The 26,965-nt window shown below is 40.8% G+C and overlaps 1 protein-coding gene across 2 annotated transcripts; it reads right to left on the bottom strand.

Moving 5' to 3' along the window:
- Positions 1-1,190: 1,190 nt before the first annotated feature.
- Positions 1,191-26,701, bottom strand: fam91a1 (family with sequence similarity 91 member A1). 2 transcript variants are annotated; one of them, XM_068728571.1, is made up of 24 exons: positions 26,411-26,701; positions 25,555-25,639; positions 24,995-25,146; positions 23,405-23,462; positions 21,653-21,720; positions 21,180-21,293; positions 20,548-20,638; positions 19,696-19,758; positions 19,327-19,433; positions 19,065-19,103; positions 17,610-17,722; positions 17,224-17,330; positions 16,618-16,730; positions 16,420-16,506; positions 16,151-16,280; positions 14,435-14,583; positions 8,399-8,533; positions 7,288-7,401; positions 6,819-6,891; positions 6,073-6,219; positions 5,494-5,595; positions 4,869-4,992; positions 4,684-4,753; positions 1,191-3,489 (listed from the first exon to the last, which is right to left on the bottom strand). In XM_068728571.1, exons 1-24 carry the CDS (start codon positions 26,480-26,482, stop codon positions 3,304-3,306), a joined length of 2,499 nt encoding a protein of 832 aa, XP_068584672.1. In that variant the 5' UTR covers positions 26,483-26,701; the 3' UTR covers positions 1,191-3,303. The 2 variants fall into 2 exon arrangements, with proteins under 2 accessions (XP_068584672.1, XP_068584673.1); XM_068728572.1 differs by having other exon boundaries at positions 16,618-16,727.
- Positions 26,702-26,965: the final 264 nt, after the last annotated feature.

Raw genomic sequence — 26,965 nt, 5'->3', positions numbered from 1 at the left:
GCCCAACTTTACCACTTGCACCACCTCGGTACAGACATTCATAAACCCTTCAGGATGAACTGAAATAACGTTGGTAATGACCTGACTGTTTAACTAGCACCAGCATCTGGTCAAAACTTTAACACTTTTTGACTCAATGTCTTCAAAATGAATCACATTCCCCTCAGCTGTATACTTTGTAATTAGTGCTAATAGTCAAATGTCAAGACACTAACTGCTAAACAAGGATGATGTATGGTAAACATACCTGCTAAACATCTGCATGTTTGTACCATTGTCATTTTTAGCATGTTAGCATACTAACAGAGCTGTTCTAAACAGCCTCACAGAGCTGCTTGCATGTGGTTTTGTCTCTTTTGGTAATACAGATAAACTAAGTTTTCTTGGAGAGTGGGTATCTATGACAACCTGCACCAAGAGGAATAAAATGTAGCATCATGAAATGACGTCATAATAATGCAACACAATTCAAAGGAACATGTGACGATGTTCTACTTACACTTTTATTTGAAATAATGTCACAGGACAAGAATTCAGTGTTCGAGAAGCCGATATATTCGCAGCTTTGCTCCCATTTCAGCCTGAAGCCTCGCAGCAGTCTGCTTGACAATGCATATGATCAAAAATAACAAACCTGCAGAATGAATTCAGCAGATGTATTGCACCTTTCCCGAGCATCAGTGCAGAGCTGTGGGTGTTAGAAAAAGAGAAAGAACTGTTAGAGTGGTGACATGCAGCCCATTTGACCGCTTCTTGGAGCATCTTGTCCTCAGGTGGCATGACCCAGTTTACACCCCTGGTGACACACTGTAATTTGTGGTGCTGGGAAATTACTGGAGCAGGGAGGCCTGGGAGACGTGAGACTCCACCGGTCTGGTGAGGGTAAAAAAACGTGGGGGTTTTCATAGCTTTTCAAAAGGTTCCCCATCCATATACGAGACATTGTTTTTCAGCTAAGTGTTCATTTATATCTACAAGGATGGATGAACAAGTGTGTACTTGAGGCAGATGGACAGAGCATCCGGGCCGCTGCATCTTGCACGCCATCTGTTCCACCTGGCTAGGAAAACATTTACCGAGTTTGACTTAACGTCATGTAATGTGACTGGCTACATTTCGGAGCTAGTAGGGGTTGAAATCAGTGGGAAAAAAAGTATACATCAGGAAAAACGACACCGAGACTTTTTCAGGGAGAAAAAGAGTTTGTTCTTATTACATATTTATTCATATTTTCATATACTTTTTACATATTTATTTGTAATAATAACATGTATCTGGAGCAGAGGGGAGATGGCGCAGGGATGGAAGAAGGGCATGTTGAAGGAATGTCACTTTCTTTTTTTTGTATCTATTTAATTACAAGAGCATCATCATTAACTCAGTCATTTGTATTCACAGTCCCATTAAACAAGCTACAACAAAGATTTCCTAAAATATAGGCTGACATATAAAACTAGCATTTTTTTTTTAAACACTGTAGTAGATGTATACCTGGGGGAGGACAGGGCATAAGTGAGATGGCCGAGCACAGCAACTAGATAACGGACAGGCAGGTAGATGGGGGCTCTTATTGTGAAAGGTAAGGGTGTGTGAAAACACACCAAGAGTGAGGTGTACAATACACACGCATACACAACATACACACAACAGTTTCTACACAGCCATCATGCTTCAACGGGACCGTGTGTCTTTTTTCTATGTCAGCATCACGTTATTAGAAACAACAACCACAAATGGGTCAAAAACTGCAGGAGACTGATTCCTTCAAAAAAAAAAAGAAAAAAAAAAAAAGAGGAAATATTCAACAGAATAGGTTAGCATTCTAAATGCAATAAAAAGTACTCTAAATTATCAGAGCCACACTAAAAATTCATGACAGACTTCAGACACTTTTTGGGCCATCACATCTCTGATATGCTGGGCAAAGCATTTGCATTTCCATCCCAGGGGTCTATGACAGCCTTCACAGCGAAGTTGCCTTCTTCTCTCTAGACTACAAACCCCATTTTTCAAAACATGGTGTAAACAAAATCCCTTGGAGAATGTGGTGGGCTGGCAAAGAGCGCCCTGCACACAAACCTGGAGTTGATCCAGGGAGAAATACTGGCAACAGGAAACAGTGGCACCAGGCCCGGGTCACACAGACCTGACTGTTCCCGTTCTAAGCAATTAGGTACACTTGGTTAATCTTGTCGAATTCTTCAGAGTGGCGATGGTTGGCCCAATGTTGCTGATTTTATTATTTATAGACAATCATTCAAATGCAAATTAATCATTTGTAAATCTAAAAAAAAGGAGAAAAAAAATAAACATAAGCAAAAACATGGTTGTTTTTGATTGGCTGACAGTGATAAGGCAGCAGAATGAAAATAAATAAAAAAAGATTTTAAAAAAGTATTATATAGGAAAAGAAAATTGTCTTTGGTGTTTTGTTGTACTGAGAAATGATAACAAAGAATAAAAAAAGCTGCAATGTCTCTGATGCCCAGTCAACTTCCAAGAGGAAACACTTCCTTGTGGCAAGCTCTAAAACCATCTGCACACTGCAAGGGATCCAAGGTTTAAAAAAAGAAAATTACATGACATTACTTCATCCACAGGTTTGGACAAATCCTGCACAGTGCAAATAATAAATGCCCCCAATATTGATTACAAGTAAAGAGGAAAGTATTCTTTTATGGTAGGAGTAGTGCAACAGTATCATGCATGAGATCACTTAATGTGAGACAACACTGGGAGGCAGCGGGGTCTGTATCTGGACTCCGTCGGATAAATCCAAAAACTTGGTCCTAGAATATGCATATTGTCGAATGATTCCTGAAAATGTCTGTTCAACACTCCATTGTTTATTTTGTGGGTCATTTTGAGAACATCTATACAACTATTAACCACTTCACACTCCGCTCTCACAGAACATCCATCGATTGAAGGGTAGGGTTGGGGGGGGGGGGCAGTGAAGTTTCCCGTTAAATGGTCTTCCAGGTTATATGCTGTTTACCTGCATCACTGTTGTATACTGTGATAATAGCACCACTCCAACAGATAACACTGCCTTGCTACGAATATGAGGAATCACAGAGGGGAACAACGAAGGGGGTTTGAACCAGTGTTGGCAACACAGTCAGAAGGATGATTCCTCATACAGTAGGTGAATGAAGTGCTGGGGCTCATGTTCCCATGATACTGATAGACAAGATGCAGGGTTGGACCTCAAATAACAATTTCCTCAATGAGAAGGTGGTCCTTTTCGATGAGGTGACGTTTTTTTGTTTGACCGAATCTGGAAGTTTTGAGGGGGGTGGCTTATGTGGGTTGGTCCTTCTGCAAAGCTGTGATATCCAGAGGAGGAGGGGCCCGTCCGCTCCACTCCCTCAGCTGCCCGTCCTTGAAGAGGAGGTTGAGGGCGGGCAGGGGGACACCAGACTCCGCTGGGGGCTGACTGAGAGGGTTCGACACGCCACTGTCCAGGTCAGAGGGCTGTATGCCGTCCTGCCAAACACAGGGCAAATGCCACAGATCAGAACACCAGGTAGAGTGGATGATTTGTGGGACAAGGATAAACTTCTCCGGGACAAACTATAATTATCGCATCACGGTTGTATGCCTCCACCAACCATGGCGGTCTCCGGTTACAACCGCTAAATCATGAGTCTTAAAATGTATGTATGAAATATGCAGAAGGGGTAAAAGGCTCAGTTACACAAAGGAAAAAAACTAAAAACTACATATTCACCATGCTTATCTCCATTCTATTAAATTAGGCTTTTTTATATTTTCATATTTTTATATTGTTTTGTCTTTTTGAGAATATCTAATTTCTATCTCAGCCCAACTCTCACATAACCCCATGTTACTGCTCTAAAATGTAACTATGATAACTGTCTTGAATTTCTGTTTTGTTTCTTTGTTTGTTTTCTCCCATGTCTTTATTTTGTTTCTGCACAATAGATGTACAATAAACTTTATGTTTGGTATGTTAATGGTCCGTCTTTCATCTTTCAATAAAATAAAATAAACACTTTTTCACAAAACACTAGTTTCAATATTTACCTTCAATTAGAAGTCTATTTTCATTGGTAAAATATATTTGTCGGTTTTGCAAATGTACAGCAACAAAATAAGGATGAATTCATTGGTGCAAGAATAGTATACTGCATTATTATTATGATTCAAAACAAAAGGTTTCATAAAATAGCTGCCAGAAGCAGTCATGGTGGCTGGTAATTGTTTTAAGCTATATCAAAAAGTTTAATTATATCAAAATGACTTCATTATCTCATTATCTCAACATAAAAAATGACACTTTAGGGATGCCCATTTTTATTCTTTTTGCCTGTTATTTCAAATGAAAAATGTAATCATATTATTTTGTCATGTTAAACGTGTCAAATATTTAATTATCTTAAGATAACAAATTTATGGTTTTACCCCACGTTGTAAAAAACCTTCTCTTCTCTCTCAAAATATCGTATTGTGGATATTGTTGTTTCTAAACCAGATCAAAACAACAGTTCAATTAGATACATTCATAAATTATGAATCAGTCTTTAATTGATTCATTTTAAGAGACTCAATTTGTAAATTTAAATCCTTGACTATTGTTTTTTTTCACTGGACATTGTTATTTCTTTTCTTTTCTGCAAGTTCAAGTGGCAACCTGAAAGGACAGCAGAGTGCTTTTACCTGGAATGACTGCACGAAGCTCAACACCTTCAGCGATAGCTTTCGGCTCGAGTGAAGTAGCTCTTGAAGGCTGAAATGACAACAAAGATAAAGTCTAGCACTTCAACAACACACGTCTTTACACTTTTGTCAATGTTTTAATCAAAAGTGAAATCCTGGAGGATGCTGAGTGTTTTTTTTTGTACCTTTCATTGCTGCACAGTTTGTGCGAGGCGATTTTTCGACACACTTTGCGGTTCAGCTCGGAGCTGAAGAGGGGCATGCCGAAGCACAGTTCAAGAGGGACCCACTCATCTTCAGATGAAAGGGCTGAAAGAAAGGGGTTGGCAAGGGAGAGGAGGGGGTGACATACATGAGACACATTCCATTAACAAGGATATGCTGGACTCCCATTCTGGTCTTTTCCATCTCTCCCAGCTCTCAAACATCAGATTAAGTATAGAAAACATATAAAAAAAATACATACATTAAAGAAATACTTCACCCACAAAATAACCATTTGTATATACATCGCTCAACCTGAGTTACCTTGAATTCTTGAGGACATTTTTCTTGCATGCCTTCACGGTGATTGAAGAGAGCCTCAAAGTTTTATGAGTTTATAAACAGATGTTTTAATATAGTTTTACGCAGCCCCCAATTACTTCAATTAATCAAGACTTTTCTGTGTTTTATTAATTCTCCATTCACCGTGGAGGCGAGTGAGAAAAACTAAGTTTCCTTCAAGAATTCAAGGTAACACGGGGTGAGTAACAAACGGTCATTTTGTAGGTGAAGTATTCCTTACATTTACCAAAAAAGTAGACCTACTTTCTGTCTTTCCTTTGATTTCCCCGTTGTTTTCTTCTGTCACAAGCTCAAAGGACTCGGTGCTGCCGTTGTTGTCCAGGCCTCCACCTAGATGGGTGTCGCCTTGAAGGAAAGCAACACATTTTCATAAGCATTAAGGCACAGAAAGGTTGATTCACATCGAGATTACAGCTTTAATGCCTTTCAGCTAAGAAGCTTCAATAAATGCAAAATTTTGGAAATCATTCCTTTTTCAGAATAAATATCAGAAGTCTGTTAATTTAAAAAAAAAAAAAAAAATCTGGACATAACTGTTATGTACATAAATATCTATACTAAACAAACTGTGATAAATTACATCAGCAACATTCAATCAGTTAGGTAAAGGATAATACTGTTCGATCCACATCCATTAGCAAAGGCTATCACAATAAGGAACACAATTAGGCAGACAAACAGAATAATCAAACTGGACCGTGAGCAGTCTTTATCAAATTTGCACCATCAGTGCCAATTGCCATCAGAGGCAAGGACATTGTTACTAATTCAGCTATACGTCTCGTCTGCATGTGCACACAGTCAAAAAAAGAATTTCCCCACCTCTGCACTCAGCACTGTCGCTGGCCCTGCGACGGTGCCTGTTGTTGGCATTGAGCATGGTGATGTAGCCGCACTGGTGCTCCAGGTCCACGTTCTCCTTCAGCTTCTGCAGCGCCTTGTGCACACACATGTTGGAGTAGGAGAACTCTGCACAGGAAGGAGAGCCAACACAAACAATGGGAGTTCAGCTTAAAGGTCAGCACTCAAACTGATAAAGGGGATTCCAGATATACTTCTGTTAATATCTCTGAATGGTATGGTATTCCTAAAGGGTGTCATTTTGTAATAGAAAATGTATTAGAGGGATGAGTGTTAGTGTTAAGCTTTGCACACAAATTCACAAGAGAAGGATTTCAGAGGATTCAAAGTCTCTTTATGATGTTTGACTACTTAAAACCCTCAAAGCCAAAAACGAATAATATTTGAGTCACCAGAGAAAGGAGCACAGCTTGACGGAGAGCAGGTCCTTAATTGATGCACCACACGGCAGTGACATCTATTTTATTTATTTAACCATTATTTACCAGGAATATTCCCATTGAGATTCAGAATCTCTTTTACAAACGTTCTGGCCAAGGTAGCAACATAAAAAGAAAAGTACTTGCTCAAAAATAATAAAAACAATCAAAGCGAAATATCTGTTTAACATTCTTTTTTTAAAGTTTTTTTAAAGTCTTGCACTGCATTACTTTGATTGAGGCTGTCACTAAGTGACTTTAAAGCTTTACCTCCATATAATAACTCACCTCCTTTCAGATCTTCTGCATTAAAGGGGAACGGGATGTGAACAGTTTCTCCATGGCCATGCATACCGTGACCCTGAGGGTAACACACACACACACACACAAGTTTATATATCCACACAGTGCCAACAAATATGTTATTATTGAAAACACACAAAGAGTAGATACATAACATTACAGTCTTTAGAACAAACTACCCCACCACATCAGATCTGACTGCTCCACTGAGTCACTCAAAGCGCAGCTTAAGGCCCTCCATTTGACTTTGGCTTTTGAATGCACTTAAATTGGCACTACTAACTGGCCTTTTATACTGGTTGCTTATTAGCTTTTGCATTACTTATTAATTTTCTCTGCCTGGTTATACAATGTCTTTGTTGTCTGCTCCGTTGACCTGCTGTATTTTGCTTATGAATGTAAACATTCTGAAACAACAACACTGTAAAAGTGGAGCTCATATGTGTGTGTCTACCTGGATCAGTACAGCAGAGTGTGTGAGGGCGTCGTTGAGCATGGTCAGCACGTTGGATGAAGGTACGACTCCGGGATCGTGACCCCAGGAGGTGATCAACAACCTGTCGTAGGTCTGGATAGAGAGAAAAAGCGGGTCAAGGAAATGATTTTTCCACAGCTGCTAATCACTGAACCCATCCAGACTGGGGCGTGATGGGAGTACAACAGCTCATCACTCACCATACTGAGGTGAGTGATTAATAATAATGATAACAATGCTTTTCATACATCTAATATTTCATTTATTATTTCATATAACACTTAAAAGACTACTTCTGTCCTCTACAATGGTGAGAACATTGATAAGTTTCTACATGTACATCATCTCAGTCAAAAACAAAGTTGAAGGAGAGGAAACATCACTCATACGATCAACTTTTTGACGTTTCACTACGCCAAACAAAAAATAATGAAATCTCCACACTGTGACTGACGGTTGCATGGCTTTCCCTAACTGAGGCAGATCTTTTCCATGAAATAAATGTGTTAATTCTTTTCTGTTACGTTCATTATTCTCAGCTCTGAAAGTGATGATGGAGGAAATCCTACAGTTAAGTTCACCGTCAAGAAAAACTGTTCGATTGAATAAAATGCCAAGTATACCAGAAGTAGAAAAATACATGCTGCTATGTTCCAATAAAATGACCCATTTGCATGATATTACCTTTCCTCCCCTGAGAATTCACTTCATCAAATTCTCTTTTGTTCCCTTTCGCACATTCCCAGGATAGTTAAAAAATTTCAAGACCATCAGAAAGCCTTGGAGGGGGAAAATGCAGGTGCAGAGTTTGGTATGCCTGTGATAGTGATGTGCTAGGTGCTTTGTTAAGAAATGAAGGTTAACGGGGAGGAAGGAAACTGTGTTGAATTTTACCTCCAGTGTTCTGATTACCAACTGAAACGGCAAGGTCCCAATTTAAAATAGTTTTTTTATTTCAAGTCGTTTAAATTTGTTTTGCAAGAGATTTCGTTAGCTCATATACAGTGTCTGTATGAGCATACAAACTCAACTGTGGACGACCTACACTTATTTAACCTACCTGCCTGTTTAATTATAAGTCTCAGCTCACCTGGAATATGTCCGGCAGTTTGCGGAGCCTGGAGCCTTTGGAGAGCAGCAGAGACGGCGGGCCTTGGCCGGTCACATGGTACAGGTACAGTTTGAACCAGATGGAGCTCACCTCAGGAATAGCCGGGCCAATGTGCTGCAGGGAGAAACAAACATGTACACATATGTAAGTGTACAGGAGCAGAACTAATGCATACACATGTCTACATCCTCAGACGTTTTTTTACATGTCAATTCTTACATGAACGCAACAGAGACAAAGGACAATAATTATCTCCGCCAGGGGGAATATGCTATGAACCACATGTGTGCGTGAGTCCATATGTGAGTGTGCACCTATGTATCCATCCACAGCTGATCTCACGGCAAACTGCATAATATTTTGGGTGGTGTTGAGAGATCGTAGAAAAGTATGAAAGTCCTCAAAAACCGTTAGTTAACCTTTTGTAAATTAAAAGAGAACTTTAATATTATGAAAAGACAATGCGAAGATTGCGCTTAAAAAGCGGTATACCAAGCATGAAGTGTGATATGAGGCACATTCAAAATCATAAAACTGGAGAACACTACGGCTGACGTAGCGGGACCTTTAATCCCATCATCGCTGGATAACAAGTATTTCCTAGTTATCACAGATAATGTTGGTGGAGATACAAAAGTGTATCCTTCTCGTGCTGCCCCCGCAAGAACTGTAAAGACACAGCCCCGTTGTCTCTCAGAATGGATAACAGGACACATTTAAAAATAAAATAGTCACCGACCAATTAGAACAAGCAGGATGTGAAATAATTTACTCAATACCATATAAACCTGAAATTAAAATATAATGTAACTATGCCGTGGGATCTATGAGGGATTAGATTATTCAATTTACCACCCACTCAACAGACGCACTGCCAAATGTCTTGTCACACGGAGGACAGGGGAGGAACTAAGATGAGGGTGTTAGACCCTGAAAACCACTAACTGCCTCACCTGGACTGAATGAATACCAGACCAATATGAAGAAAGAGAAAAAGAAACCCCACAAAAAATTACTCTAACCCAGGATGGAATAAAAAGAGGACAGAATATGTATCTTCTCACAAACCTCTCACAATCAACATGCTTTCCCTTTGCATGCTCAAAAGGGAAGATCAGAGAAGAAAGAAAAAAAAAAAGAGGGAGGGATTCACCCAAAGTACACTCGCAGTCTGAAGCGGACAAAGAACAAAAGAAGATGTATAGCCCTTGACCACCTAACAGAGGTAGAGTGGAGAAGGAGAAAAAAGAAAAAAACAAAAACCCCACCCCCAGAAACAAACAAAACGCCACATACAGACACATACTGATAAAAGTGGATGAGATCAGAAAGAAATAGCCTGCCTAAGAAAACTGCCGCTTATGGGGCTACAGAGGGCCCAGGGCATTGCAGAGTCACGATGTGTGATTTTGCTAAAATAGGATTAATGGCTAATTTAGTCAGAAAGGACCATACCTACCCACCAGGCAATTGCTGCAAGGGAGAAAACATGGGACTCACCACATGTGACAGATAGATCTATACCTGTCTCAAAACAGATGGTTTAACCAGGACAAGAATAAAATTCTAACAAAAGAGTGCTCTTGTGTCTCCTAAGGATCATAGGAGGATGGGGGTCATAAAACCTATAAATGATCCTGAGAATCCACAAACACCTCCAAAAGAACCGGACCAACCGGAATTCACAGTGAATAAGAAAAAAGCTAAATGGAAATGCAAATTACTTAGGACTTTAATAAAACTTATGGTGCTATTAAGTATATTGGTCATAACCTCTGTCACTTGGGCCTCTTTGGGTCAAAGGACTGTGTGGAAATATGCCTCCAAGACTACCATGTATAAACAAGCACAGATTATAACATGGGAAAAAGTTAATGTTGACCTACCCACTACTGGATGCTTACAAACCACAAACACATCAGCTGCTTGCCATACTAACAGAACGTTATAGTTAAGAAACTTCCTAGTAATCTTTCTGCATCAGCTAGATACTTCTGATTTAAACTTAACTAAACCTAATTGCACTATTTCCAGCTGGAATGGCTTTCAGTCTTAGTGTAAAGTCTTGCAAAATCCCCCTCAATTGACCTCTTCGAATTGGCATTGCTACAGAGATGGGGCCGCAGTAACTCCGGAGAACATAATAGGTCATGGGTAACTCATACCTTCGTCTATGACAAAGGAAAATTAGATCTAATGCTAAAATGCACAGACTCTGACCATGAGGAACAAAAAAAGTTTGAACAAAAAATGGAGAAATACTGGAGTAATCAAATATTAGGACTTATAGGAGAATGGAACATGTGCAGAGAAAGAAGCATATCCCTCCCAATACTCACCTTTTACTCATCTTCAGAGCCTTGTGACAATGGTAGGAAGAATCCTTTATGTCTAAGATGAATATGATCATTTATGACAAAATAAGGAACCATGCCTTAAACGTTGTAGATAAAATATTATGTCTATTTTAGCATCTTTAAACTATACCTGGGAAGATTCAGTATCTCAAGTGTGGTGATATATTTATGTTTGCTGTACTGAGCATCCATCCTTCCAAGCAGGAAAGAACCCTCTCTGTTAATAGTATCAAATATTGTGGAAAACATAAAACAAATAATTATCTAAAAATATCTACTTATCCCACTACTATAATATATATACAGAGTGAAATGTGCATAGTGTTTGTATTTCTATAATTCTTGGTAACTGAAGAACAGACCATAAACTATCTCATTATGAACCTGTGACCTTACAGCCCACAGCTGACTTTGAGGTCAGATACAAGTGGAAGTTTGTTTCAGGGGAAGAAAAAAAGAGGATGACAATACACCCTCACAAAGCCCTGTAAAGCTTGTAGGAGCATTTCTGCTGATAAAAATAATATACTTTGGATATATCACAAAAAACCCCAAAAATGATTAATTAAAAACCAAAGAAAATACGTAAACTAGGTTACTGTTAATACGTTTGTTAACAGCTTGTGTTATAACCCACGCATTGGGATACCCTATAATAACTAATTAATTTATGTGTATCTATACAGAAGGCCAATCAAATAAGACTCAAACCTCCAGGGGAGGACAAAAGGCCAAGAAAAAGAAAAGAGGCACGAAACGGTGTAAACCTGTGCACCTTATCAGCACTAGATCAAAGAAGCCCCGCACTAAAACCAAAACAGGAGGTAATAAATCAAGACCAGAGCCCTTTAAGAAACCAGTAGAATTCCCTGCAGATTGGGAAGAGTTCACAAATTAGCTAAATTTAAATAAATCTGACTTCCAAGTATTCCAGAATGAAGCAGAAATTGTTGTATTAGTGAATAACTTAGACATAGATCAAAAGAGTCTAAATTATATCCCCGGAATACCTCAGATTCTGAGAAAGCAGAAAAAGGAGGCTAGACACCCCACTGCCAACTCATTCCCCTGACCAGACGCAGTATGCAGAGGACCCTAGTGCCGATACAACACAGTATTTGCAACCCTCTCTCCCACACTCCCTAGCCCTAGATAGCAGGCCCCACAGAGCCGTAACTTGTGCCTGAAGCAGTTAAGCCCACAGGACCTGAACCAGAGGCTGAACCCATGGAGCAGGCCCCGGAGAGACAACTCCAATGGAGACAACACCTGTCACGCCAGGACAGCATCAGCAGGTTGAGGACACAGGACCAGCTTCCGGAGGACTGTTGCCCAGCCTCCTACCAGCAGGCCACAGGATGCCACTCGAGACGGGGAAATTTCTCTGAGGCTCACAATTTGGGAAAACTTTCTCTAGTTGGTGAGAAATGTTCGTGTTCAGCGGAGGACGACATCTGGAAACCATGTTCCTGGTTTAACCCAAAGGCCGGACGGGCCGCTGACAGTTTTGGGGACCTAATAAAAGAGACTATTGAAAAATGTGACTGTAAGCTCTAATACTTTGATACTTTCAGAGGAGGATGTTGAGAGATTGTAGAAAAGTATGATATAACCTGTAACCTTTTTGAATCAACGTATAACCATTGAACCTATAAACATTTTTAATTTTTGATAGAAGTGATTAAACCTATAACTTGCTTTACTTTTTGATATATATGATTAAACATCTAAACTGCATATATGCCTTATATAAAGTAATCACTCTAAACTTATACACTACTTCCTCATCTGAACAGGATCAAACCAGTTACCTTCTGTGTCTGACTTAGAGAGGAGGCTTCATGTGAGTGACGCATGAGCCTGAAGGAGGTTCCAGCTTTTTAGCAGCATAAAAAGGAGCAGAGAATCTGTGAGTTTGGGCTTTTTTCCCCCAACTAGACTTAGGGGTCTTAGCCCCCTTAGAATAGAGGACAAGAAGACCCTTCTACTGTCTTACCCCCTCAGAAGTGGGGGCAGAAGACACTTATGCTATCTTACCCACTTAGAAAAAAAAAAAGAAGAAAAAACTCACAGACAGAGCAAACGGAGAGAGCCTGCAAAACTCCAGAAAAAACATGCAGAGACAGCAGAGCAGAGAGAAGAGAAAGGGGGAGATTTCTAGGATAGAGACTAGATATACCTCATAGCAAAATCAGTGAAAACTGATAAAGAGGCGAACTCCTTATAGTAGGAGTGTTAGAATAAATTAGTATTGTAGCACTATGACTGTTTTATTGAATTGAATTTGTTGTATGTGATTTTTGTGTGAAAAACTTAAATAAAAATACAGCCTTACATTTTGTAAGTGTCTGAAGCAAACAAAGTATTCTGGTCCTTTAAAACAATGTAACCCTCTTCCCCTGTCCATTGATGGTGTGATCAGAAGTGACGACTGAAGCAATCAGAGGAGCTTAATGTAAGTACCCTGAATGAAGACTTGGCAGTGTTAGTCATAAAATGGTGAGAATGTTCACAATAGGCAACAGTAAAGTACAGACGAAGTACATAACTATTATATACAGGGTGCTAGGGTTGCATCCCATTGAGAACGCCTAGGGCTTTAGCCGTAAAAGAATTTCAAGAAGACAATTAATCTACGGGGTGAGATAAAAGGGCGAAGGTTTTGTTCCAACACCTCAAAAAGGAACGTATATCCTAGCAGGTGGGACAGCCGACGGAGTTACCACCGTGTTAGGTGCGAACGACTTCCCCGCTTAGAAACGGGGCAGGTGCCGCTTCATGCTACATGGCCAGTTATGACTGCATGCTCAAGGACCTCTTGTGGTTGCTGTGACACCACAATTTACAGCCCATTTCTGTCTAGACAGGAGGTTTGCCAATTGTAGATTGTATTCATTCAATCACACAATACAGCAGTGGTTGTTGCAGACACACCTGATGGAGACCTGCCCTCTACTGAGACCATTCTAGTTGTGTCTGTGTCGTTCTTATGTTGGCGAAGCAGAAATTGAAGCTGTTATTAGAGATGTGAACAGAAAATAGAGAAAAGAATTCACTGAATTCCACTTCACGGAGTCCCAGCAGTGTGAGAATAAACAGCAGCGTGAACAGCGCAACAAGAGTTTAACTTTCTTTCCCTCAGTCTCTCTGAGCTCAGCTAGAAAGCTGGAGTATGGCCAGGCAGAATAATTACCCATGAGCCTTGCCTCTCTCTCTCTCTCTCTCTCTCTCTCTCTATCTCTCTCTCTCTCTCTCTCTCTCTCTCTCTCTCTCTCTCTCTCTCTCTCTCTCTCTGTGTGTAGCCTTGTTGTTGGGGGCAACTGCAGGCTGAGTGTCCATGAAGCGAGTGCGCACGCACACACACACGTTTGTGTACACAAGGCAAGAGGGCAAACACAATCAAATAGAGAACACACACACACACACACACACACACACACACACACACACACACACACACACACACACACACACACACACACACACACACACGCACACACACACGCACACACACACACATGCGCACGCATGCACGCACACGGCCATGAACTGTCGAGTAAAACACAAACACACAACTCTAAGACCTTCAACATTTGATCGAAAATCCCAGCAGGATGCACAGTGTCCCCTCTGCTCTCCCTCCCTCCAGGCGTCATACCTGAGGCGTGCAGCTGCTGATGGGCCTGATCTCGTTGCTCAGCGGCGCCATTGAGACCAGCAGCTTGTAGTTCTTGTTGAGGACACGGCTGCAGGTGGCCTGGTCCAGACCCAGCAGGCTCTCACAGCGCAGCATGTCCAAGGGGAAGCCTAGTAAAACCAGGGGGACAGTTTCAACTTCTAAAGCCTTATAAATACACACTGGACAGACATGAGACATTTATTCTTTAAATGAAAACAAATAAAAATCATGTGAATTGATATGCCAAGAGTGGCTACATCAAACAGTAACTATAAAAGCAGAGTAAAGGTTCTTTCTCCACAGCCGTGGTGTTTAGAAGAGTGTTCTCGCCAAGGGGACTTCTGTCAAGACTGTCCTCTCAAAGGACACAGTGTAAACTTGGCATTCTTGGATTTAATAATCACTTCTTGCCTCCTAATTATAAATCTAAGGGGTAAGAAGTGTCTATGATGTGCTAATGGTGATAATTTAATAAATAAATCAGTACAAGAGTCGAGTTTCGCAAATGCAAAGAACTGACTGAAACTCTGTAGAACAGGTCAAGGACCAGATGTTTATATTTATTCCACAACATAAGAGCGGAACAAACACTTGACGTAATGAGACTGCTGCTTCATACTGTATTTTCAAAAAGAGCTTAGGATGCTGATTTCTGTAATGCGATAGTAATTTATGAGTATCCTTGTTATTGTTTTTATTGCTATTATTATTAACATTATTATCAGTCTTTGCATCATTGCGGGTTTAGTTTAGCTTCAGCCAGCGAGCCCTCGCTTCTCAGCAGCCTCCTGCAGCAGCTGAAGACAACTGAGAGATAAGACGATCAGAAATGAGGCCCCCTGCCAAACCAAACAAACGGCATCTGGTGGCACAACGGTGGCTACATGGAAAGCAAAGATTTGCTTTGTCGTCGTTGGAGAACTAACTCTCTCCTGCTCCCCCTCAAGACACCAGAAGAACAATACAGCTTCACTCTGGATTGACAGGAATATATGACCATTTTCAAGTAAAACTATTCAGACACAGATGAGGGGAGACAGACATACGTTTGCCAAAAGCAGTACAAACAGAAAATCCATTTTCCTCTTTGTTCCCATAAATATAACTTTTAAATGCTTCATTACTTATTATTGAAGACCGCAGAAGAAGTTTAAGTGGATGAAAAAGAGCCATTTACAGGAGTTGTTCGCCGCAATCGTAGTAAAGATAGCTCAGAATATCTTTCAATAATAGAGACGAAATGAAAATTGGGAGAAAGTGTTAGCTGCTTATTTATTGAAAATTAGTGTCAGTTAACCCCCAAAAATCTGATTTTAACCAGATTTTTTTATTCCTGAATTGCAGTTTTTAATACTTTGATAAATAGAAGTATTTATCGAGCTCTCACCTTAAATTTCTCTCACCTTAAATTTCTCTCCGATTAATATTTGCAGATTTGAAAATAATTTTTTAACAATAAAAAAATGTTGGCTGCATGTGTGTAACAGATGATGTCAATTGGCTAAATACTTACTAATAAGCCCAAAGGGAACTGTGTGCTGACAGCAGACACAAATATGAGTTTCTATTTCACTAGCCTGCCGACGGCAAATCAGAACTTAAAACCAAAACCAGCATGCTAGGTGCATGACACCTGGATCTTGCATGTATTTGCCCATGAAGGGGATGACAAAGAGGGCGTAACTGTATAATTACCTATATTTGGGATGTCAGGTCCCTGGTCCTGAGTGAGTTCTTTGTTGTAGCGCAAGAACAGGATGGTGTTTTTCAGGGTCAGAGCGTGGTCAAAGTAACGCTGGGCCTCGCCCTCCGCTGTGCTCTCCACCTGAAACCAGGGAATACATTCAAGTTGAGTGTATACCTGTGAAAATGTACACGTAGACCTATAATTTATTTTGTACTTTGATTTAGTATCCTCTGGTGTTTCATGACTTTGTTTTCTTTGTTTCCATTGCTGGTCTCACCTTCTCTAACTCAGCCAGGAAGCTGTCCAGAGTCTCATCAGACAGCTTACCCACCTCAAACATGGTCACTGCATGACTCTTCAGGTTCTGATAGGAGGACACAAGAGGGAGGGATCAAGATGTACAAATTTGTTAAAAATATTTCTGTCTCTATTAAGCCTTCTGTGCATTTTCTCATGTGCACATCCAGTCACTAACCGGAGACAGGTTGCCCATCATGAGGAAGGCTGTGAGAGTGGAGTCAAAGAGGAAGGCAATCCTCTTTGTGGGTGCAGCTGGGATGCTTAGGCTGCTTACGCTTCCTGTGTCTGCTACAAAGACACAGAACAAAAATACATATAACAAGAGCTATACCACTCTGCAACACCATCAATGCATGTAATAGCACAATTGCTACGTTGTATCATTCATAAATAGAGGATATGAGCTTTTAAATTCATGAAAATTCAATGTGTTTACACAGGCCAACCAAAACCAAAACCATGCCTCTTTCTCAAATCATTTAAATTGAATATTAACATGTAAATGTGGTTGTCGAAAAGCGACTTTGTTAACATCCAATTTGTTAGTCTGAGCAACAGTCCCGCTTAACATACATAATAAAGTTAAACAAAAACACATTAATGTGAGAATTTCTTTCAGAAGCATGGCTGAGCTTTCTTGGGGATTAATTAGCACAGCTGCTTCAAAACTTCTGAAGATATTCAGAAAGTGTTTTGTGTGCATACATCAAGATGTGTATATATTTGCATACACAGTAACATCTGTGCGTGTGTGTGTGTGTGTGTGTGTGACCACACGGACCTTCTTCCAGACTGGTGGTGTCGGTGTCGGTGGCTGAGGAGCCTCCTTCCATGACAGGACTGCCCTGCTCCCAGGACAGCAGCATCTTCTGAGGGTCCATGGTGCTCCTAACACAGAGGACAGAGCCACAGTGAAACCACAATCAAACCAAGTTTATTAAATTAAAGGATTTCTTAAAGGATTTACTAGGTGGACAAATAGATGCTGGAGACCCCAGTTGTAATTTTCTTTAAAGTAACCAGAAACATTTTAGCATTGTTTACTAAATTTTTTTGGAAAAATACTTCTAAAAATGTAAAATAAACCAAGTTTAACACAGTTCAACACATGCCACTTCCAGTTTTATTCTAAGTGGTGAATGGTTGATATTGGTCTCCTGCACATACTTGAGTCTGTTGAGAGACGGGGCGTTCTTCCAGGTAGGGTGGAGCTGCTCTGAGCTGATCACCTGACCTTTCTTTACAGCGAAGCCGAGACGACAGTACATGGAAACTGCATTCTGATAAAGCACATGTAAAAACAGAGTCAAAAGACTGGTTTGGTCCACAGAAATCTGATACTCTTTCACTGTCATATATCCTCAACCTGTGACCTGTCACCCTCTTGGACTGTCACTACTGAGGTGTTACACTTCAGGTGAGGATAGACAAAGAAAATGGGGAATGAAAAAGAGAATAGAGACTAAAAAGAAGGTGAATACTCTTTTGTGTGATGTTCTCTCAATGCCCAACAGGATCTACTATTAAAAAGTCTAGTGACTCAAAAGAGAGCAAAGGTAACACTGTGTACTTTCCACTAAACAGTTGGCTGTTTTTTTCATTATCTCCTTAATTCGAGATTTGCCTTGCCGAAAAATATGTTATTCCTGCTGAACAGGCCAGCTCAGTTAAGTATGGCGGGCTTCATTGCTTTCAACGCCTCTGAGGTGCAAGCTGAGGTCAACTCTTAGCCCTCCTCTTATCATATCAACAGAAACACAGCGAAGTGACTCAGGCCGTGAGGTAGTCATTACACAAGAGAAAGTTGAACTTGTGTCACAAAGGGAAAAGTTCTGCACAAAGGAGACCTCTCAGACATCTCAATCATCTCTGAAGTTACAGGGTCTCTCCTGGAGAATTGCAGCAAACGCTGCCTTCAGACACTTCTCTTAAGTGATGCTATCCAGCAGCAGGAATTGAAATGACTTCAGCTCTTCACACTGGAAGTCAAAACACCGAGAGGGAGTTTGGCTCTGTGTCTGATAGGGAGCATTTAGGAAACTGGGGGGAAATGTGTCAAACTCAAGCACCAATTCAACTGGAATGGTACAACTGAACCCTCTGTTAGAGTCATGGGGCATGATGGATCTAACCTGAAAAAACGTGTGTGTGTCACAGTCTATCTCTCAGGTGTACTGTGCGTAAACCAAACAGCCAAACTGAGCAGAAATATCTTAAAAATAACATACAAGATATATTTATAAAACAAATTGCGTAGGAAAACAAATACATTTTTTTTAAAAAAAACAAGGAAAAAATAGTTTTAATCTCTCAGATTTGATGCCAAACTTAAATCTAAAAATTTGGCTCCAAAACATCAATGAGCAAAACATTCACTTAATTTCTTTCTACTGCTACACTGTGTGCCTTAAAGCACACAGAAGAGCTAAAAGCATTCTCAAAACCACTTCAAAACCACTGTGGAACCAAAGGAAATTACCTCTCTGTTTTGACAGCATACATTTTTAGAAAGAGGGGCCATATTTCTCAGATCTACCATGTTTCCTTCCTCTTGTGAAAAACAGCACTTTCATCCACACATTACAATGGGACTCGCACATTCTGCAGCAAGTGGATACTCACCTTCACTAAGTCCAAGTCAATCTCCAGCACGTTCGCCAGCTGAGAGGCACAGGAGGAGGAAGGAGCAGGAGAGCGAGGGAGAAAAGAAATAGGACTCGGTTGAAAAGTTGATCAACACACACACACACACACACACACACAAGCATGCATGCACGCACGCACGCACGCACGCACGCACGCACGCACGCACGCACGCACACAGCCATTTTACGTTCAATGAGCACAGCAGGCGAGAACAATAACATCCATTTCTACAGCCTACCTCCGCTACGTTTGTCTGCTCATCAATGGACACAAAGATTTTGTAGAGCAGCGTTTCAAAGTAATCGCCCTGGACGCGGTTCATGACAAAGCCTTCCAGCGGGGGCACTAAAAACACAAACAGTGACAAACAACTGTACAAATATTTCCACAAATATTGTTTTATTTTGCAATTAAACTGTTCTTTTTTTGTCTTCTTCTTTAAACGTATGTATCTGTAATGACATGCGCTGTTTCAGATTAGTCCATTACCCATAAAGCCTGCCTTTGTTCCCAGGGTTGTGATTTAGGTATTCACAGAGTTTAGTCAAGGTAATTACTTTGAGAACAGTATTGGCAGGATGTTTAAAAAAAACACACACGCACATACCTGAGATGCAGCTGTCATCAGATATGGGAACATCCAAGTAGATGAATCCCCGGTTGTACAAGCCTGGAGTAAAACAAACAAGTAGTAGTGTGTTAGCACATTTGACATAGTATCTAAGGCTTTACCCAAATATTCGACTATTTGGATATTTGATTATTGGGTTGGTATTTGGTTTAAAATTTGGTATTAGGATTTTGTTTTGTTTTTTAACTCCAAATTACAAACTTGAATGAAACACGCCAAACCTTTTGGAAAATGCTTATTGAATAAAAATAAAAATACAAACAACAATTCTGTAGAGTAACAGAATCCTTAAAAATGAATGTTTTAATTAAACCTAAAGACATGGTTGCAGCGCTATGCCGTCCATCTGAGCCGAGAATGGAGACATGTCTGGTTGAGTCCTTCACACGTCATGCCATGGAGATGAGCCCATGTTATTGATCATGTGTGGAGCGGAAATACAGTTTAGCCAATCAAATCTGATTTGAACAGCTACTTGTATTCAAATTGCCCCGTGTCTCCTGCATTTAATTTGCTCCCACTCAGTCAAAAGCACTCCAGTGGCCGAGGTTCATGGCTGCTCTCTAATTGATATTTAAACTGCATGGACACAAACTTGGTCTCTGTGCTTCATCTTTCAAATTCACTCCAGCACACTGAAGACACACCTTAAACTGCAACATTGGTATCAGCCACTATGTTCACACTTTAGCTGTAAAAAGACTTTTGCCCCTTGCTAAAGTTGTATTATAAGGATAATTAGAAAACATAATTTATAATTTAATTCAGACTTTGATGTATGTAGATACAATTTTTTAAATGGGAACATAGTATGTGACAGTTTCTTACTTAAGACCACATTGTACTCCGTTGATCCAGCCAGCTGAGGACCAGAATCTATCATCTTATCAATGGCTTTCTTCTCTGCTGGAGAGCAGATCTGTAATTACACACACACACACACACACACACACACACACACACACACACACACACAATTAAAGCATACCTGTACATGTGGCTTTGTTTGTCAAAAATCACCTCCAGTGAACAACAGTGGTAGTGCAGTCTCTGGGAGGATGAATACATTTACATATGATAACTGTAGATTTTTTTTCTTGTGGAGGGGAGAAGAACTGTTGTGAACTTGGCAGGTATGTATTTTTAGTCAGATGAGATCTCCACATGCAGTGCAGGGGCTCATGGGATTAACGATTGTAGCTTGGTGGGTAACGTGTGAATTTCAATGACAGCTCAGGGTAAAAATCACGCCAACACACTTCATTCTTCCAACACTTGTTTTGTAGATCAAAGCAATTTACATTAAAGGGAAGGAGGATTAAAAGAATAAAAGAAGTTGTCCTCTCTCCTCTCACCGTAGCCATTCCAGCCTGCCATCACTAAAAATCAAATATCTAAACAATGCCTATTATCAAATTATATTGCCACATGTAAAAATAGAAGTAATTCTCTTATCTCACCCTGATATCGTCTTCGGTGATGTAGCCTGTCTGGGCCGTCCACCACGGCTCCACAGAGATTTCCACTGGCTTGGCCGGTAGAAGGTCTCGCGCTGATTTCCTGCGGAAGAATTTCTGACAAAGAAGACAAGTGAGATCAAGTAACTCAAATCTAATAAACAAGGCTATTTTGTTAATATTTTGATATTGATTATATATATATATATATCTTACATATAAGAGAATGGTGGTAAAAATATTTCCATAAAATACGGAAAATGTAACATTTATGAGGCCGTGTCGGCATATTGACAATTGATATGCAGTTTGTTGTTGACCACCCAATCAGGGGAGAAACAGCTGGATTAAATATTCTACTTTTTTCATAGCATATTACACTAAATGTGCTAAAAAGAACAAATCTATGAGCTTAATGTATGAAGTGTTGTTCTATGAATGCTTATCTAAAAGGCTATTTTAGAAACATCTCTTACTTTGGAAGACCTGCACTGGTTCATGAGGTCAATATACTGGTTTCTCCCGATGCCAAGCAGCCGCAGACCTGTGGGATAATGAGAACATGGGCAAGCCAATAAAACTCAATCAGGCCTCAGTAACTGGCCATGAACTTGTAGTCGCTGTACATTAACACTAAGGCAAATAGCTCTGGCTGCAGTGCAGCTGCAAAAGTGTCTCTGGCATTTTTCAATTACAAGCTCTGAGGCTTACAAAAAAAAATTACAACAGAGAATTACAGGAAGAAGTTTGAGAATCATTTTTTCTGGATATTTCCAACTTCATATTAGAGAGTAACTTCAGAGAAAGAAGGAGCTTGACGAGTGGCAACAGTGACTCATCCAAACTGTGCTGAGGGAGTACATCCACACATACTTTCTGTGAAACACACACACACACACACACACACACACACACACACACACACACACACACACACACACACACACACACACACCTCTACTAATCCACTAATCCACCTGCCAACATACAAGGCGGTATTTCTGAAGATAATAGGAGTTAGGGTGTGTGCATGCATTTGTATCTGTAATTAAATTTAGACGTGTCTGAGAAAATACTGGCTCATAAAGTAAGTTTTATAGCTTTTATATAGGTGGAGGTATGCAAATGTTGGCTCTAAATCCCACTTTATTCCCTCCTCTAGCCCATGATGCACAGGCCCGGAAGGGGCAGAGCAGAATGTACTGGGACGGCTGCCAATGCAAACAGGGACCAGTCATGGATTTTAGCAATTCGGCCTCCTAACGCAGCAGAATCCTACATACGTATCCTGTTGTTTCACCAAGACACAGACACAACACACAAACATCCACCCACGAAACACTCTCACCGCCTCGCCATCCACCCACTTCTGCATGACACATTTCCATAGCTCCTCCAGGGAGATTAGAGGAGAGAAGCCCCTGGTAGCACGGCTCCAACGGCCCGCTGGCAGCCTTCTGTCTCCACAGCGTGAAGGTCCTGTACAGTCAGGAGTGAGTCACCAACAGGCCAAAGCCAAAGCCCATTTCACTTGACAGCAGCAAGTCAGAGAGTGCTACAACTGCACTTACACTTGACTTTCAATTTTGACACAATCTTAATCTGATTTTGCAATCATTTCTGAGGAACACAGCTGCTCTCTGATGTTTTGGTTTTTGAGAATCAGTCAATCCAAGCCTCCACAGCATAGAAGCAAACTGAAAACATTTTGAAAAACGGATGCATCTGTCAAGAAATTGAGCAACAGAAATGAGCTGCTCCTGCCAAAAGCCTGGCATCCAGCTGCCAATCTTCTCCCAACTTCCTAAAAAAACATTTTGATTGGCTTAATTTACTTCAGATATACTCTGTGTTAGAAAACCAGTTTCACACAAACAGAAAAAAAACATTTCCTAAAAATAATTCTCACTATTAAGAAGCTTGAACAAATACATGTTTGGAATTTTGCTAAAAAAAAAAAAAATACTTTTAATACAATTTATCAAAACTTTCTGTCAATTGAACAATGGATCATTCCAGCTCTAGTTACATAACAGGCGCTATATATGAATCATAAATCATTTAAATCCCAAAGGTTCCTGAAAACATCTTTTCACTGTGACTTTTCTCTTACCTCGTACAAACTCGTAAAGAACAGAGCAGAGACACAGAGAGGGCTGGAGTGGGAGGTACACAGAAGCCCAGTAAAGTCATTTCAACAGTGTGGGAGAGAAGGGGGGAAAACTCACAGTCAGCAGCAGTGAAGTTGGGCAAGGAGTCGTAACTCTTCTCACTGTTCATAATATCCTGGAGGTGCGAAAACAGAAAGGAGAAAAGAAGAATTAAACTAATTTTCCCCTTTCCATGTCCCTCTGCCTCTGATTAATAACAGGATTAGCAGATTGGGGCGGCCGTGCTCATTTCTACAACCCCATTTTCATTAAGTGCTTAAGACGGATTATGAAAATACAACATAACCTTCAGCAATTCAGTGGTCACAACTGAGGCTTAGTCAAGTTTAGTTCAGCATGCATAGGAAGTAGGGTGAATCCTTTTTAAGTATAAGCTAAAAACTAAATGGTTTGTCTTTATTCATGTGTTTAAGTCATAGGAAAGAGCACTGGGCATGTTAGTCACATATGATCTAATGAAATGGGAAGTATGCTGAATGTGGAACAATCAAATAAGACAGCCAGCATCTAAACGTACCATCTCTGTGTAAACACACGGGGCGGTAAAGTTATGGAAATACATCATCCAAAGAAATTCATACATACAAGAAATACACATGAAATCAGCTTCATGTTGAACAAAACAGAGGTAACTAAATTACAGGTGGATTACTTTCATTAAGAAATCATAATTATTATATGTAATATGGACGCTCTCGGCCGTGTGAACACATGGGCTCAGTCTTTGCAATCTAATTGATAACGTCATGAGTCAAGGAGAACCCGGCTACGTCTCTGAGAGGCCGGTGCTCTGTGAGCACGACTGTGCCGGCATCAAACGCCACACTGAGCTTTTTCGGTGAGAGAGCCGTCATGCAGACAAAGCTCAAACCGACTGCAGAGCACACAGCAAAGATTTGCTCTGGGTGTGTTTGTCCTGGGATCAGTCCTCTGTGTCCCCGAGCTGGTACACGAGGCTTCACTAGACACCGACTGACACCTAGTGCCTGACTGATGCCAAGTCCATCAACATAGGAAATACATTACAGCACATTTAGCTCCTCTAAAACTGAAGAATATTTTATAGACTAACTGAATACATCTGCCTCATAGCGGTGGTAATGTTTGGCATGTGACGACATGTAATTGCAAGTGCAGGACTCACTAATTCTAGCCAATGACATTAGGTTTCTCCTTTATACATACTGACTATACAACAAAGGTGTAGCTGCACAAAAGGATACCTCTATCGTAGATCTATCAGGTGTACCATAATGTTTTATATTTCCAAGTTGCAGGGGGTTGTTAAAACCTCAGATCCTTCTTATTATAATAGGCTCTTGAATTCGGGTTTGTCTGAACTGTCATTACAGCAGTGTTTTTCAGGGATGCCAAAACTGAAGACATCGTTCAATTTCAATTAAAAACACTGAACGTTCCCAAAACAAATAAGAGAATCTTTGCTGCTGCACAATTAAGAATTCCTGCGCTTCAGTTTTGAGTTCACCCAGCTCATTGTTCTGAAAGCGCAGAAGAAAATGTGAAATCACCATCTTATTGTTGCGGGTTTCAGAAGAAAGCAATGCTAGATGACATACTGTGAGTACAAAGACAGATGTGCAGGTGTATGAGAAGCTGCTTAACAGAACGGTGGTTGAAGTTGCTTACCTCCATGATTCCGATGTAATAAGAGAAGGGAGTGACTCGCAGCCCTTTGACCATGATGTCAGACAGGTGGTAGGGGTACAGCATCAGGTGGTCCCGGCTGTACTTCAGGAGCTCCTCATAATACTTGCGCTCATCCTTCCGAACGTGGCGCACTGCTCAGAAAACACACACACACACACACACACACACACACACACACACACACACACACACACACACACACACACACACACACACACACACACACACACACACACACACACGGCTGAGTGTTCATGCAGTAACACTTCCAGGCATTCTATAAACCAAGTAAGAGCCAATGCATTCTAAATAATAAGATGTATTTTTGCAGCACTGTTGTATTAGGATGCATTTGTTTTAGACAAATGTACCTGATAAACCTGGGTGTACATGTTGCCAGTCAACAAACTCACATACCTTATTCTTGAGCTATTTAATGCAAGAGGATTTGTTTGCTCTTTGTCTTTTAATCCCACAACTAATTATGATGCATCAGTACAAGGTGTATGGGACTCACGTGAGGGACCGACGTAACTCACCTAGGTTATTGCGGAATCGCAGCTGGTTGCGGATGCTGTACAGCAGCACATGCTTCTCATACTCACGCTGAGAGTTCCCCAAACTCTGCAGAAGCAAAAAAACACAGCATACAGGTGATGATCACGGCTGTATCAGGTCCTGTACATTCATTCAGTAACCGCAGGCAAGAGACTCTGTTTTTAGGACCACATCAACCTCTGGCCTCTAGAATTTACATCCACACAGTAAGGAATATAGATGTTAAATGTACGAGGAAGCACACACCCTTAATTGAAATGTCAAAGTCTATATAGGGAAAGAAGATCTTGGAAACTCAAGTCACATTAGCTAAAACCATTTGGCACATATGGAGTCATGAGGCCCTGGAGTTATGAGACAGTTTAGTAGTCTAATCCATCTTTGGTGAGGATGCACAGGGATACAGTTAAAAAAGGAGCACATACACTCGCATTCACTTAACCACGACATGATGGCGTAATTGCACGAAGTAACGTTGTATGCAGGCTGAGGAATTTATGCAGACAATTAATAGTAAAACAATCCGCGTGATTTGAGCAGAAAAGTGTGAATGCATTATTTGCACGCGGTGAAATCATGTGACGCGTCATATCAAACAGTCGGTCATGTGATGCAGCGAAGCTTCAGTGGCTGTGATGTAAAGAGGGCCAGTTGTGGCTCCGGATGAATGTAGAAAAACGCTCTGCAGAGGAGGTCGGAGAGTCGTGCGACACTGACAGCTGATTGTATGACAGAGTGCACCGCGGTGACATTGACGTGTTCACCGTCCACGACACAGCAGTGCCCCCCCCCCCCCCCCCCTCACCTTGCCCCCGTGGAAACATTTAAACACGGTACCTGTTTGACATTAGCTGGAAGCTTGGTCCACGGATAATTCTGCCTGATGTGAAATTCGACGTCCGTGTTCATCGCTAGCTAGCTAGCTGGCTAAAAGCAGAATCCCTCGAGACGATCAGAAAAAGGGCTCTCGTGCAAGTCCACGGTGACTTCAACCCCCCCGACACCCAGTAATAGAGCGAGGTGACCCCCGACTTGAAGAGAAGTTATCCCGTGATTATTTTCCCTTTACAATAAACGGTCACTTCCTTGTTGTATTTTCGAACAAGCCGTTCGTCACGCTCGTGGCTACATTCGTCACTTCCTGTCGAGGCGTGACCGTGGATATGAATGGAGTTCGAGAGCAAGGTGACAAATGAGAGCTGATGGAATAATCAAACGTGACTAATGTCTTGTGAAATAAAGTAGACCTCAAAAAATGTACTCAAAAGGATCATTTTCTTATTATCAACCAATAAAAAGACTATAAACCAACAATGTGGTGGTCCGTCTCTCAGTGGGCTACTTTCCCACTGCAGCTTGTTTCTCAATACAAAGCATATCCATTCTTGAATA

This window comes from Cebidichthys violaceus, unplaced genomic scaffold (assembly GCF_023349555.1).
Source record: "Cebidichthys violaceus isolate CVI_PGR_0920_01 unplaced genomic scaffold, fCebVio1.0.p SCAF_42, whole genome shotgun sequence".
In the NCBI taxonomy this organism is placed as follows: Eukaryota; Metazoa; Chordata; class Actinopteri; order Perciformes; family Stichaeidae; genus Cebidichthys; species Cebidichthys violaceus.
Note: the sequence above shows the minus strand (reverse complement) of the source record. Positions and strands in the feature narration are given on the sequence as shown.